The 14,709-nt window shown below is 28.8% G+C and overlaps 1 protein-coding gene across 1 annotated transcript; it reads left to right on the forward strand.

Annotated features, from left to right (window-relative positions):
• The first annotated feature begins 1,805 nt into the window (after window positions 1-1,805).
• LOC100568891 lies at window positions 1,806-12,538 on the forward strand. Its single transcript, XM_008182950.3, has 5 exons — window positions 1,806-2,000; window positions 7,081-7,223; window positions 8,760-8,936; window positions 10,320-10,490; window positions 11,885-12,538. The coding sequence occupies exons 2-5, from the start codon at window positions 7,174-7,176 to the stop codon at window positions 12,036-12,038; spliced, it is 552 nt and encodes a 183-aa protein (XP_008181172.2). The 5' UTR covers window positions 1,806-2,000; window positions 7,081-7,173; the 3' UTR covers window positions 12,039-12,538.
• Window positions 12,539-14,709: the final 2,171 nt, after the last annotated feature.

A 14,709-nucleotide genomic window follows, 5' to 3' on the forward strand; every position in this document is an offset into this window, starting at 1 on the left:
TACTACTCGTTTTATGACCATATTATATTTATGTTAACAAGTATGGTACCTCCATGGCTACATTTTAATATAACAATGTATTAATAATATTGTAAACCATTGGGTTAATGTATTCATCAATATTATAATCATTATATCAAAATGTGTTGTAAACAAAACATTCCATTTTTGGTTCGAATATTATTAAAATTTACTAACAAAAATACAAGACTATATTAGGACTGTTGAAAGCTGGTAGTTTTTTCGTGCAATTAGATCAATAAGCGAAAAAAAATATACTTTTCCAATTTTAATTTCGAAAAAAACATAACAATTTCTCCGCTTTTTGCGCGTTTTATTGGAAGTGATTTTTTTTTTTTTTAGTAATTCAAAAGCAAAAGTGAATTTTGAAAAAAAAAAGAAAATTACTCTGGTACTATAATACTAATTAAGCAATACTACAGATCATAAATCCATTTCCTACATAATCTAGAAAAGAGATTAAGGAATTCAAATATATGTTTTCAAAATTAAAATAGCCAAAAGGGGTTTTGGTACTGGGTGAATGTGTCTTCCATTTTTTGGGAGTTTGTGAATTGTGGCACATGTAAGTTGAACATTTTTTTATCACAAAACACAGTGACGTGACTAGTGTTGCTAATAAAGTAATTTGTTTTACTATTAAAAAGTAGGTTGAACTAATTTTTGCCAAAAAAATTGCATTTGAAAATGTCATTGTGTATATAAAATAAATATAATATACTTTAAGAAGTTCATGTACCTACCCAAGGATAATATTTTTAATTACAAAAAAATAACTAAAATTGTTATTATTCGTTTAAATATCTAATTTGGTCCAAATTGGAACTCAAAAATCTTTTATCTTATATCTATTTTTTAGTTACGATGGGTACTTATGATAAACCTCCTTTACAATTTTCATTCCTTAGCTACAAAAATTATACATTTTTTAACTACAAATTATTAGCCAATTCACGTTATTTTGATGCATTTTGACAACATTTTAACTTCAGACGATCATAAAATATTATTATGGATTTACTCTCAACTTTTAATTTCAACTAACAATAACTTATGAGGAACGTTGTATTGCATTTTTAAGTTTTGTATCGACAATAATTTTAAAAAAAAACTAATAAAATTTAAAATTTTTTAATGCATACAAACATCTAAAAAAGAGACCATATTTCGAAAATGTATACTCCGTTCCACGAGAGAAGTAATTCGTTCATTCCGGGTGGCACCGTTGGACGTGACTGCGCGTATGTACTTTACTGGCGTTCAAGAATCTTAGCCGTCGTTTATCTTAAATTTACATAAAGCGTTCGGGGAACTCGCACACACTAATGATAAGTCACTACACACATAGATAGTATAGTACTAACTATGGATGTACAATATTTCCTAAATCCGACCCATTCAAAACGGTTCACTTCGACAGGCTTAACTTTAAATTTTTATCAGACATATAATATAATATAAAACAAGCTAAAAAAAATTTCGGGGTGGGGGGCACCCCCTGGCTACGGCACGGGCCATAACCATTGAGTAAATAATATTATAAATTTTAATTTTATTATTAATATTATCGACTATGGTAATATCAATAATTGATATTACAGTTTATCGATGATAATGATATGATAATAATATCGGAGTAGTCTGATCTACCTCCGTAGTTGTACGTAATCGGATAACTTGTATTCGTATCATTTTACATTCGGTGTAATATGTTCGGAGCATTATAGACAAAGTGAATTATCGTGGCAGTGGTAGCAACCCGACGTGCACAGGAACTCTCTTGACGGTCGACTCGCGCGAGTTGTCATTGGCTGTTTTGCTCTGTTCCGCGACTGTCGCTCTGTCGGCACTCGCGGTCTCTCGTCCGTAAGTATAATTAATATTCCGTCGGGACCTGTCGCGCTGTACGGTCATCAGTCCTGCAGCGGCAGCGGAGTTACGAGTTTTCGCCGTTTTTGGCCGGTCATATTATTTACGAGGTGAGTATACCTTAAAGCATATTTTCTATCTAATCGATTTACGATTATCGCTATACCCGCCGTATAGACTGTTATTGATTAGGTAGTAAAGAACGGATACTTGTATTATTATAATTGCGTTAAAAATAACGTCAGAACTGCGATGAGAAAAACATTCGAGTCACGTGAAAAATTATAATTAACTTTTAATTACTCACTTAAATGACAGGACTGTGAAATAGTATTAAAAACAAAATATATTATAGAGCATTTTTTAAAAATTAAAATATATTATTTTTCCGAATTAAAACGTTCTAATCGTGTAAATATCTTTAAATTGTATTATTGAAAATTGTATCGTCTGTTACTTAAAATACCATGTTTATAATATTATAATGAAAAAGTACGTTCAACGTCGACCAATAAATTATTATTATCGATTTATTAATAATATCACGATACTCGTAATATCTGTACCTATCCTTAGAACGCTCTTCTCTAGTAATATTAGATAAAACCGAAATGTGTACATAAAATAATATTATTTTACGTCGTAGTTATATTTTTATTAAAAAAGAAAATATAGTTTGTATGTATTTTTATCAGTATACAAAAAATGCTATCATTTAAAAAAAAGTTACTATATAAAAATCAATAGAAGACTAATTTATTAGTCCGATTCGCGTACATAATACACCTGTATGATCAGATTTAATTTACTCACACGATATAATATAATCATTAATTCCCGTCTTAACGGTTACTACGAAATCAATATAATATGACATTAAATGAAATCCCATCGTAATTAAAATATTAAAATATTGTTAATTTAAATGAATTTGCAATCAATCGCGTTTTTTAAAATCTGGAAAATAATCGACGTAATAATCGATCGGCCGACCTAGCGCATTTATCCCGTTTTTTCCCTTACTGATATTTAATACATAAGAGATTTATTTTATAACGCAAACGTTTTTTTTTTCGATACTATTTTGTACGACGTCAATCGATACAGAATATTATTATCGGTGCTTTTCGGTGGTATTTTTGGATTCTTGTTTTGACCGTTTCAGCGAATATAAAATTGATATAATGTCACATCGTCGCCGTGAGTGACGTGAAACGCACGTGCCTAATAATAAAATATAACAATATTATAAATTATTTTCGTACCTATGTTATTTTGATATATTATTATTACACACCGACCAGATCGTCGTCAAATGTGTGTGTGTTGCGTACCATGATATATAATATAATATCGAGTATAATATTATTAATTCCACATAAATCTGAATCATTTACATAATTCGTTATTTTACATTTTCATTAGTACAATAAATCAATTTGTTTACAATCAGATATTACAAAGTGTTATTTTACAGTTCATTAAATATTATTATTTTCGCCAATATTGTAAATAAATATAATACCTACCTATATGCGAAGCGCATTTACAGTAGTGGTGTCATGATAAACATACCAATTGGTTGATTAATTATTATGTGTAATTTGTTAGATTTATTGTTATCATGATAACAATTATATATTATGCTTACAATAATTTTTCACACCCGTATGTGTTGTCTCCGTTTTACAAATGTACAACATGGAAAAAACTGTTTTACGCAGGACGACTTTTCTCGAACCATATTTTTTGTAGAACTACAAAATTTTCACAACACGTAAAGAAGAACTCTATCTGGGCAAAGCGTGCTTTTTTTAGTAGCACTATCCAATCATTTTTTATAAGCAAATGAAAAAAAAACAAAAAACCAAATGTTTAGAAGCGAATAACTTTTATTATATTTATGTTTTTATCTATTTATCTAAAATATAGGCTCGCTGTTGCATATATAATTTTCTACCCTATTTGTTTTGGGATAATTTTTAACAATTTTGGTGCCGTTCCAAAATATACAAACATTGAAAGATTAAAGTTGTCCTGCGCTAAACAGTTTTTGCTATGTCGTGTGTGTGTAAGGCGGAGACAACAAATGTATGGGTAGCGTCCTCTTACGAAGATGTCACACTCCCATATTGTGTTTTCTCCGTCTTACACACGTATGACATAGACAAAACGCGTTTATGCAGTCTGTGTAGAACTCGTTAAATGTTGGTGTTAGGATAAAAACATCTGTTACAAAATTAAAATATAATAATATTTCGGAGGACGGTGAGTTTCTTGAAAAATTAAAATTTCGAAAAGTTAACGGTCATTTAAAAATGTTAAAATGTTTGCTATTTCTTAACGATATAATGAACGTTATATTGGGAATAATGGAAAAAGCTCACGGTCATACTCTCAGAAATATTGTCCCAATTAAATTTTACAATAGGTATTTCTACTCTAAAACTAATAATATATACATTATACGTAATGATAGATACATAATACATATAATCGCAGCTATTGAATGTCGTTCAGCAATCAGCTATAATATCAGCTAAGATAGGTATTCGCGATAACGGAGGTAGTCTTGGGTGGTAGTTGCGATAATAGCCGTAGTCTCGTATAACAGGAAAGTATAATTTTGGTAGTCTTAGATAACAGGATTGTGATGTTAGGGCCCTATATAGATAGGTATACCAAGTCGCTATTTTTCTCCTTTTCTCCTTATCACTTTGAATGACTATCAGTACTATAATGTATGAAGTACACGACAAAGTATTCTGTATTCACTACTCTGTGACAAAATTTGAACTTGTCAATAACTTGAACAAAATTATAGTAAAGATATATTATTACTATTTTCGAACAATGAAAATAGTAATAATAAATGAGTAGCTAGGCCAGTGAAATAAAATAAATTTGTAATAAATTGTTCATCATATTTATGACCAAAGAATATTATAAATTATAATTCAAGAATTTTATTAGGATGCGATTATAACACATTATAACAATAAGACGTCAAGTCGTCAACAACATATTGTTTACATGTGAATACATTCTGATACCTAGTTGATACGCAAATCGAAAGGAGAAAATTGGCGGCTTGGTATACCCACCTCTACAGTGAAAATAACCAAAATTGAACGAATTTATTATACTCAGACTGCGTAAACGCGTTTTGTCTTTTTGTTGTACGTGTGCAAGACGTTATGACACGTTATTTTACAACACTTCCGTTTTATTTTCGATGTTTTTGTACGACGTCAATCGATACAGAATATTATTATAATCTATAGCCTCTGTTTTTCGGTGGTATTTTTGGATATAATGTCACATCGTCGTGGGCGACGTTCTACGCACATGCCTAATAAATACTAATAAATAACAATATTATATTTTTTCCATACGATATTTTCATATATTATTATTAAACACACCGACCAACTTACCTAGTCGTCAAATGCATAGACCTATAAACTAATGGACAGCGCTTAGAGAGAGAGACGTCAGGGGTACGATATAGAGTAAAAGAGAAAAGAGAACGTGGGGAAAATACAGTGTTAGTTTATAGATTATCTATGATTACTACTTTAATAATATGTTCTTTCTCTCTTTTCTCTCTTCGTTCCTTCTTCTTTCTTTCTCTTATACGATTCCCATGCATTGTGTGCAGGGCGGAGTGGAAGCGCTGTCCAATAATTTTTAGGTCTATGGTAAAATTCGTGTGTGTTCAGTGTTGCGTATTATAATAATATTATCATATTTATAACTATTTATATTTCATGTTATCCATAGAATTATATTGTTTATGCAAACTGTTTTAAATGTAATTTCTCATTATTATGTGTACGGGACAGCTGATACCATTCGAAATGTACTCTGTATGTACTAAGTGTTGTCGTATTGAGGTGGTATATATAGTATATAATTCGATGGAAAAATCTACCTATTTGCTTAATGCCGAAAAAGAATGGCGCGTTTACACTCCACACATTTTAAAATCAGAATTTTCTTTTTTTCGACCAAGTTTAAAAATCTAGTTGTACAATATTTAAATCGGTATGTGTATAGAACACGGTGGACTTGTGTGTCGGGGCAGTTAATATAAAACAGCATAAAAACAGCATTACGTACTCGAAAAATGAAAAATAACATTTTACGGCATTATCAGCTGTACCCACATAATTGTTGTACTTATACATAGCTGCATTTAATTTTTGTTTTATTATATGATATTTAGTTAAGTCACTTAATTAATATATGCATAATCTAATATCACACAACAGTATCAAAACAAAATCGATCTTATGACGATAATGGTACTGGCTACAACTGGTATTATAGTACAATCCATGTATTTAAAAACAATTATACATGACAGTAATTTTGTTTTCGAAATGTCTCATATTTGTATTTTATTTTTATGGCCATCCTATACGTGTATAGGTACAAATAATAATTTAACGACAAAATATTTTGATAATAATTGCTTTACGATCGTACTATAATAATTTTAGTTATGTTGTTTACGCACACATCCATGCTCGCGCACATACGCACAGACTATGGCACTACCTATTATAGCTGAGCCACGGACATTTTTTCAACCGATATTCTATTTTTATTTCCCTGGATAACTATTGAAAATAATTTTAAGTCTTCCGACGGAGAATCCAATCCATTTTTTTTTTTTATTAAATTCGATTTATTTTCATCGAATAGTGTAATATAGATTTGTTTATAAAATATCCAACATCGCCTAGTCGGTGCGTACTATAGTGCGTGGTGAGTAGGTATATGGTTGTACGTTTGTTGTATACTGAAGAACATGATATTATTTATTTTTATATTTGTTTTTTTTTTTTTAAGTTCGGTCGCTGTTATTGTCTATACTTTCTTCTCATCTGTCGAACTGAAAAATGTATTTTTATATTTCATATAATATATTATTATGTGATACCTATACGTATACATTTGTGTTTAAGACTCTAATGTAAACGCACTTTAAGTATCATGATACAGCCAATAGGCGGATTCACTCTAATTTTTAAACCAACGCAAGTAAACGTGACCTGTTGAGCGTACATTTGCTATGTTACACACTTGTAAGACGGAGACAACACAAGCGAGTGCGGCGTGGCGTCCTCTTTATTTAAACAGTAGTCACCTATATAATTATGATTAATTATTTTATTATTTTAGGGGTGATTATAATATAATATCACTTAGAACCGCATAATAAAGACAGTGCCACTTCCTTATCAAGAAATAAACGGATTTATTAAGCAGGAAATTATGGATGAATTAGATAATAATTATTACGCTGGTGGATTATTACAAAAAATGTAAGAATAATAATATAATACTATTATAAATATCAAAGTGTAATATTTTGAAATTTAATAATACATTAATTAATGTATTGTATTTATTGTCTATTTTTTGTCTATTTTTTCAACAATGTGTTGTAAGTTTTTAGATAGGTATTTTTAACAATTAATAAATCATAATCAGGGCTCGTAAGTTCATGCATCTGCATGTTTTTTTTGCTACACAGGAAAACATGCTAGCTGAGATAGAAATCCGTTTCATAACAATAGTAATAATAATATGAAGTTTGATAGTGCACGTTTTTGCATGTTTTTGGTGTAAAGGCATATTTGGCATATAGTCGATTTTTTACAGTCGTTAGTGCATATTATTTCATAAAAATATTTTTTAGACAAATATTTGAAATGTTTCTTGTTTCTTATTTACTTTCCTGTTTACAAAATTGTAGTGTTTTGATTTATTTTTATTCAGTGAGTGTGACTACCTAATGTCCTAGTACCTACTTATTTAGATTTTATGTGTTTTACAAACAGTGTAATCGCTACCACTACCATCCTCCACCGTTTAAAGTGGCAGCTTCTCACCAACCAGCATTTATAATTTTGTACATTGCTACACTCTACAGTATTGTTTTCTTACACTCGCCGATGAGTCTACTCGTATGAGTCGTATGCGTTTATCCATGCAATATCCTGTTTTAGTGTTTTCATGTGAGGTATAGGTAGGTTACTACTGTACACATTATTCATATTTTATTTTAACAATGCCGAAAGAAAAACAAACAGTTGCGGGCTGTTTGCAAAATTTTGTGGAGGAATTTGAATTTTTTTTAATTTATGGATTAATTCTTATTCTAAAAAATTATAAAAACTTTTTCATGATTTTTTTACATAATGCATACTTTGAGTGCATAATTTAAAAATGTTAGAGCATATAAATCATATTTTATAATGCATATTTTCGAACTTTTTAGTGCATATTTTGATGCATATTTTGACAATTTTTAGTGCATGAATGCATGCTTATTTATGCATTTTTTAGTGCATGAAGTAACGAGCCCTGATCATAATATTAGAATTAACAATATAGGTACATTAGTCCAGTGTTGTATAAACATAAGAGATAATTGATAGAATAGTTATCTAGATTCTAGATAATGATAAAAGGTACCTACCTAATAATTTAACTATTTAGATAAAAATTAGCATTTATTAGATTTATTCTCCTTAGATAGTGTAGTAGAGATTTGTTTATAAAATATCCAATATCCTAGTGGTGTGTGTAGTGTGCGGTGTAGTGAAGGTATGTTTGTTTTACCTATAGTATATGAAGGAATAAAAAAATTGTATTTGTATTTTTAAGTGCAGTCGCTGTTATTGTTTAAACTTTCTTTTTATCTGTACGACGGAGAAATCTATTCATATATGTAATATTATATACACATTATATATACCTGTAATACATATACAATGATTTGTATATTATTTAAACAGTTACTGTAATATAACCTACATTATAATAAATAATACATTTTTTGCAATTTCATTTAGGCGTGATTGTAAGGTATCTAATAGTCCTGGAGAATTGGCGATGTCACATACTAAACCCAACAATCAAGAAATGAACAGGACCATTAAAAATGAAAGTATTGATTCATCATACTTTATTAAGCAGGAAACAATTGATGAAGCAGAGGACAATTACACGAGTGAATTATTACAAAAAATGTAAGAATAATATATTGTATCATAGTGTAATATTATGACATTTACTATATAATATAATTTAATATATTTAATATAGTTTTAACAAACAATCCAAACATTTATAACGCTTAATTTATATTAATATATATCTACGTAAAATTTCTAATTTACAGCATATTTTTTTGAAATGCAAACTCTTATTGCAATAATTTTATTTGAGTTGTCTTATGTAATTTTTATTTACCAACATTTTGTTGATTTTAACAATTGCTTACAGTTTTACTTTGGATCAATTGAACCTCATATTTGGTAGGTGTTTTTTCCCTAAACATCCAACATCTGTATTAGAAATTCATAGTTTTCTGATGGAGTCTTATTTTATTTAATTACATGATTTATTTTCATTAGATATACTTCATTCAGTTTAAGATTGAACCACTCAGCCGACCAAAACACGTTATTTCCGCACATCCCCCCCCCCCACACAACCAGGACACCAGTGAGAGCATTAGCACCGACTGACACGACAGACATTGACAGGACTGTGAATATTAAAAACAAAATATATTATAGAGCATTTTTTAAAAATTAAAATATATTATTTTTCCGAATTAAAACGTTCTAATCGTGTAAATATCTTTAAATTGTATTATTGAAAATTGTATCGCCTGTTACTTAAAATACTATGTTTATAACATTATAATGAAAGAGTACGTTCAACGTCTACCCGTCATGTTATCCGTGCATAATATTATTTAAAATAATTTTAAAAATTTGGCGTTATATTATCTGAATTAACATTTTGTTTACCTGACTCAGAGTAAGTTTTAATAGTTTTATAATTTTATATCCTTCAAGACAAGCTTTTTAAATGTATCTTCTACTTTTGGCCCGCTGGGAATACGTCGACCAATAAATTATTATTATCGATTTATTAATAATATCACGATACTCGTAATATCTGTACCTATCCTTAGAACGCTCTTCTCTAGTAATATTAGAAAAAACCGAAATGTGTACATAATAATATTATTTTACATCGTTTTCCAGCATTGACTGTAGGCCGATCACAGAACACAGCCATCGTATGGGGGTGGAGGGGGGGTGGTCAAGCAATGTTTGGTATCTGAGTCTGCATGCTCGAAAGGTGTTCAATCTTACCTTGAACAGGGTATAGTGTAATAGAAATTTGTTCATAAAATACCCTATGTCGTAAAGTGCGGTCGCTGTTATTGTTAAAACTTTCTTCTCATTTGTTTTCACAAGAAATGTATTCATATATGTAATATTCTATGAACATTATATATGTAATACATATACAGAGATTTATATATTATTTAAATAGTTACAAGAGTAACCTACATAATAATAATTAATAATTATTTTTTTTGCCATTTCATTTAGGCGTGATTGTAAGGTATCACACAGTCCTGGAGAACTGATGATGCCACATACTAAACCTGATAATCAAGAAATGAACGAGACCATTAAAAATGAAAGTATTGATGGATGTATGGATGAATGTATTGATATATCAGACGATCATAACAACATCATTAGATTATTACCTAGAAGGTAAGAAATATATGCTCGAGTATAATATTATACTATATAATGGTGTAATATTATGAAAATGTCATTACACTATTTTTGTCTTGATACCATTTTTTCAACAATGTGTTTTAACCTATTAACACTGAATCGATAGGTATTTTTAACAATTAATAAATCATAATATTACAGCATACATGATACATTTTTGTCAATAAGTACATTACCACAATACATAATAATTCACAAGCTTTTTCTACCTATTCATAAAAAAAATATTGGAGTCTGTTAAGTATGTTTGTATAGGTTAGGTTAATATCTAATGAATTCTATAAACCCTTAAAGCACTATAGAAATACTTGTGTACAAAAATATTTTACTGAGTAGGTAGGTATAATAAATGTGAAAGACAAAAAAATTTAATAAATTAAATGGTTTTAAATTGTGCGTAATTTTTATTGTAACTATACATTTTATGACGTTTTTACAACACTGATCATGTAAGTTAAAATAGGTATGTAATATCATTATGAAAAACGCTATCGAAATTCGAAAATGCACTAAACTCTTAGCGTTGATTGTTTGCCTTTGTTGAACAGAGTTGAAAAATAGGAATCCAAACATATTCTATTGCCAATCTACGAATTGACCTAGTGAAGCGAAGAAGCGATAATAATTCTAAATACTTATTTGTATACCTGTCTTTAAGCCTAATTGAAATCGACTTTCCCATATTATTAAATTTATCCCCCTTATAGCAGCACTACCTAATTAGTTATATTTTAATAGACAACTTTCAAAATTTCAAATACAAAGTTACATTTTTTTTTTTTAAATGTAATGGTCAATTAGTATTATTTAGGTATCTTGTCAATTGTTTGACTGCTAATAACTGCCCTAATGTTAATCCCATTACTTTTAAATGTTAAACATTGTTGAGTGCAGTAGCTACCTATAGACACACTGGTTATAATATGAAATATAATTGTCTGGTTTTAGACAATTTTTGTAACTTGGCAAACAATAGTAATATCTTTGTAAACTTTGTTCAAACTGTATCTGCTATAAACACAATTTATTCTAAATGCTATGACTAATGCGCAGAACCAAATTTACTAATAACTTGTTAAACACATCATTCAATTTAATGTAAGTAGGTGTACACTTAAGTGTAATTATGTTAATTTTTCAAACATCCAACTCCTTGCAGTTTATATAAACTTTCAATAAAAATATAATGTATTTAATTAAAATTATTAGTGTGCCTAGTATTTATTAATTAGGTAGGTAATTGTAGACCACGTGCGTGTTTTGCGAGTGAAATAAAATAGTTCTAATTTTGTTGCTATAATCTAGATAATACACAGTTGTAATTAGTATCCTTTATTTAATTTAGGAAAAAAATTTTTTTTTTTTAGACCTAGATACGAGACTGAAAATATGGCAGTATCATTTTACGGCGCAGAAAACTACGAAATAGATATTATTGATAGATATGTATTTGAAGGATTTGTGTGTAGCAAAAGCCATTCATCAGAATTCATTGCTTGTGTGAATTCGGACTTATTGTAATCTAAATCAAGATGAAAACAACTTTTTTAGTACCTTTCATTGTTATTTTTTGTTACAAATATTATTATCATCTTCAAGAAATGTACAAACTTTTCAGACACATTATAATGGCCAATATCAATGTAAATTGGTCTATTATTAGTCTTTTGTTTTGCAATTGATACAAATTCTAAACTTAAGTTATCAAAAACTTATTACAGATATACATAAATTATTCAAACATATAAATTTTATTATTCTTTAGCTCACTTTTATAGGTACTAAAATATTCATTCTCAATTTTGTTTGTTACCTATACTAAACCGCTCAATTAGTTATTTTGGATTATGTCATGGTTTTTTTTTTTTTTTGACATGCAAAAGTATCATTTTTTTTTTTTGTTTTGTTTTTTAGCAAGAACCAACATTTTGGAACTACAGTATTATCTCAATAAAAATAGAATAGGTTGATACAATGTTTATTTTTTGAAAACTTAAGAACAAGCTTAAATTATTAAATTAATAAAATGTATTTTGTAAACTTGTTCAAAATGTAAATACCTTATGAAAATCAAAAGTAATAAATATTTTGAATATATTAAATGTTAAAAATAACAAAACAAATATCTACATAATTATGTAGGTTGGTATAATATTATATTATTTGTTCATGTTTTTAGTTTGATGTATAAATAAACGTAAAATATGTAAATAAGCAAAGTATTATATTTTGTGAGCTATTTTTCGCCTTAGAAAGTTTGTATGTATATTTATAGTTCTAGTTACACCACTTTATGCCATACAATATTATATTGATTCAAATAGTGCTAGGGCCTAGCAGCTAGGCATATAGCTCTAATGTCTTTAAGGTAATATTTCAGGCAATTCTTTCATTATATACATATGTCATCATTCTTAGTTTATTTGAGACGGATGTTTGTCCATTTCATATCCGAGCACATTTCAATGCCTAATTCACAATTTTCGACAATGCTAACCGAGTTACAATCACAACATTCTATTGTATTACAGTTCAGTTCACGCGGATTTTTGTATCGTGTATGGCTGGTAAAGTTTGTTCAGTCAGCATGAATGGAGTAAGATGATTGGTTTATTGAAATGTAGAAATATACTATTATATTGTCGCTCGACCAATTATAGACAGATTTTAGATCGGCCTCAATGTTTTGAAATACTTCAATACAAGAACAACCAATACATGTCAACACTGTATCGTCGACATAACACTGCAGTGGTGGCTATCAAACAAAATAAAGGTGTAAGTATCAAATTTTGAATCTAACTACCCACCCGCCAACCGTGATACACAATTTAATAACCAATAATTTATTATTTTATATTACCCACCTACAAATACAAGAAAAAAAAAGCGGGTAAGTGGGTGTCACTCTGCTGTACAGTAGCCGGTTACAAGTGGGTCACTGTAATGGATGGTGTTAAATTTGAATTAAATGATATAAAATCATTGCATACAAAAAACGATTCAACAAGCCGACTGTTATTATGATATATTACTATAACGCGATTGCGTACGCTGCTTATCGGCGGTACCCAAGCCCGGATTAAGGGGGGATCCAGGGGGAGCCACGGCCCCTGGGCTTCGATAATTGGAATTTATTTAGGGGCCTCAGATTTGTTCATTATTTTTTTCATTATAGGCTATTACACCGCATAAATCACCTAAAAAAAAAAAAAAAATCGATGATTATTTAGCGAGGAAAAAAGCTTGTAAATTAAAGTTTATAAATAAAGTTATTATTCATTAGTCATTGCTATGTACCTAATACCTATATATATTTATGATAACGGATATCTAATATTAAATAATATAATATACATTAATTTTTTTTTTTCGTACAGGGGCCTCTTTAAAACTTTGGCCCAATATAATGATCAATAATCAATAATCAATAATCAAATGATTATCGTAATTCGTGAAATAAAAGTTCACGCTACTTATGACCGCTGTAGATTCTATTAGTTGACCGACGAACGTTCTGAGCGTAGTATAAAAGTGTAGTATAAATTTCATAGTGCAATTTCATAGCGCCCATCCACCAACAAATGTGGTTATATCAATACTAACAGAAATCCAAGTCGATACGATGACGATAATATTATATTCAATTTCAAAAGGAATTAACAAAAATATGGCTCTTTCTGATTTAAAACGGATTAAAGATTCAATTAAAATGTATGATCAGTATAAAATTGACGAAAATATTATGGTGTATTCATATAAAATTGGCTCTATTTACCGAGGAAAACATTTGTTATAATTTTTTTTTTTTTGATAGCGTTTATGTGATTTGGTAATATTTATAAATTTTTATTACGACGATTTTTAGATGATTTTATATGTATTAATTAGTGATCAGTAATTGTATTGAATTATTATTTTTGTATTAATTATTATTTATTATGTTACGATTTCAGTATATTGTAGTTTTTGCTGTTATTTTTAATTTATTTCAAATTATTATCATTACCTATTATTAGATACTGTATTGAGTGTAGTGATTGATGTTTGTATTAACAATTTTTTAAAACGTACAACTTATTTTATTTTATATCTTATTATTATTAATATTATTGTATTATCATCGATAATGTTTTTAGAACATGGTCTTTTAGATTCTGAACGAAGTGATGAATGTATTGATTTTACAATG

This window comes from Acyrthosiphon pisum, chromosome A2 (assembly GCF_005508785.2).
Source record: "Acyrthosiphon pisum isolate AL4f chromosome A2, pea_aphid_22Mar2018_4r6ur, whole genome shotgun sequence".
Classification (NCBI taxonomy): Eukaryota; Metazoa; Arthropoda; class Insecta; order Hemiptera; family Aphididae; genus Acyrthosiphon; species Acyrthosiphon pisum.

Excerpts from the sequence above, each read along its gene's own strand:
- LOC100568891 (XM_008182950.3), top strand. The coding sequence starts at position 7,174 with ATGGATGAATTAGATAATAATTATTACGCTGGTGGATTATTACAAAAA. Across the intron at positions 7,224-8,759 it reads GGTGGATTATTACAAAAAAT|GCGTGATTGTAAGGTATCTA; the intron begins GTAAGAATAATA and ends AATTTCATTTAG. Across the intron at positions 10,491-11,884 it reads ATTAGATTATTACCTAGAAG|ACCTAGATACGAGACTGAAA; the intron begins GTAAGAAATATA and ends TTTTTTTTTTAG.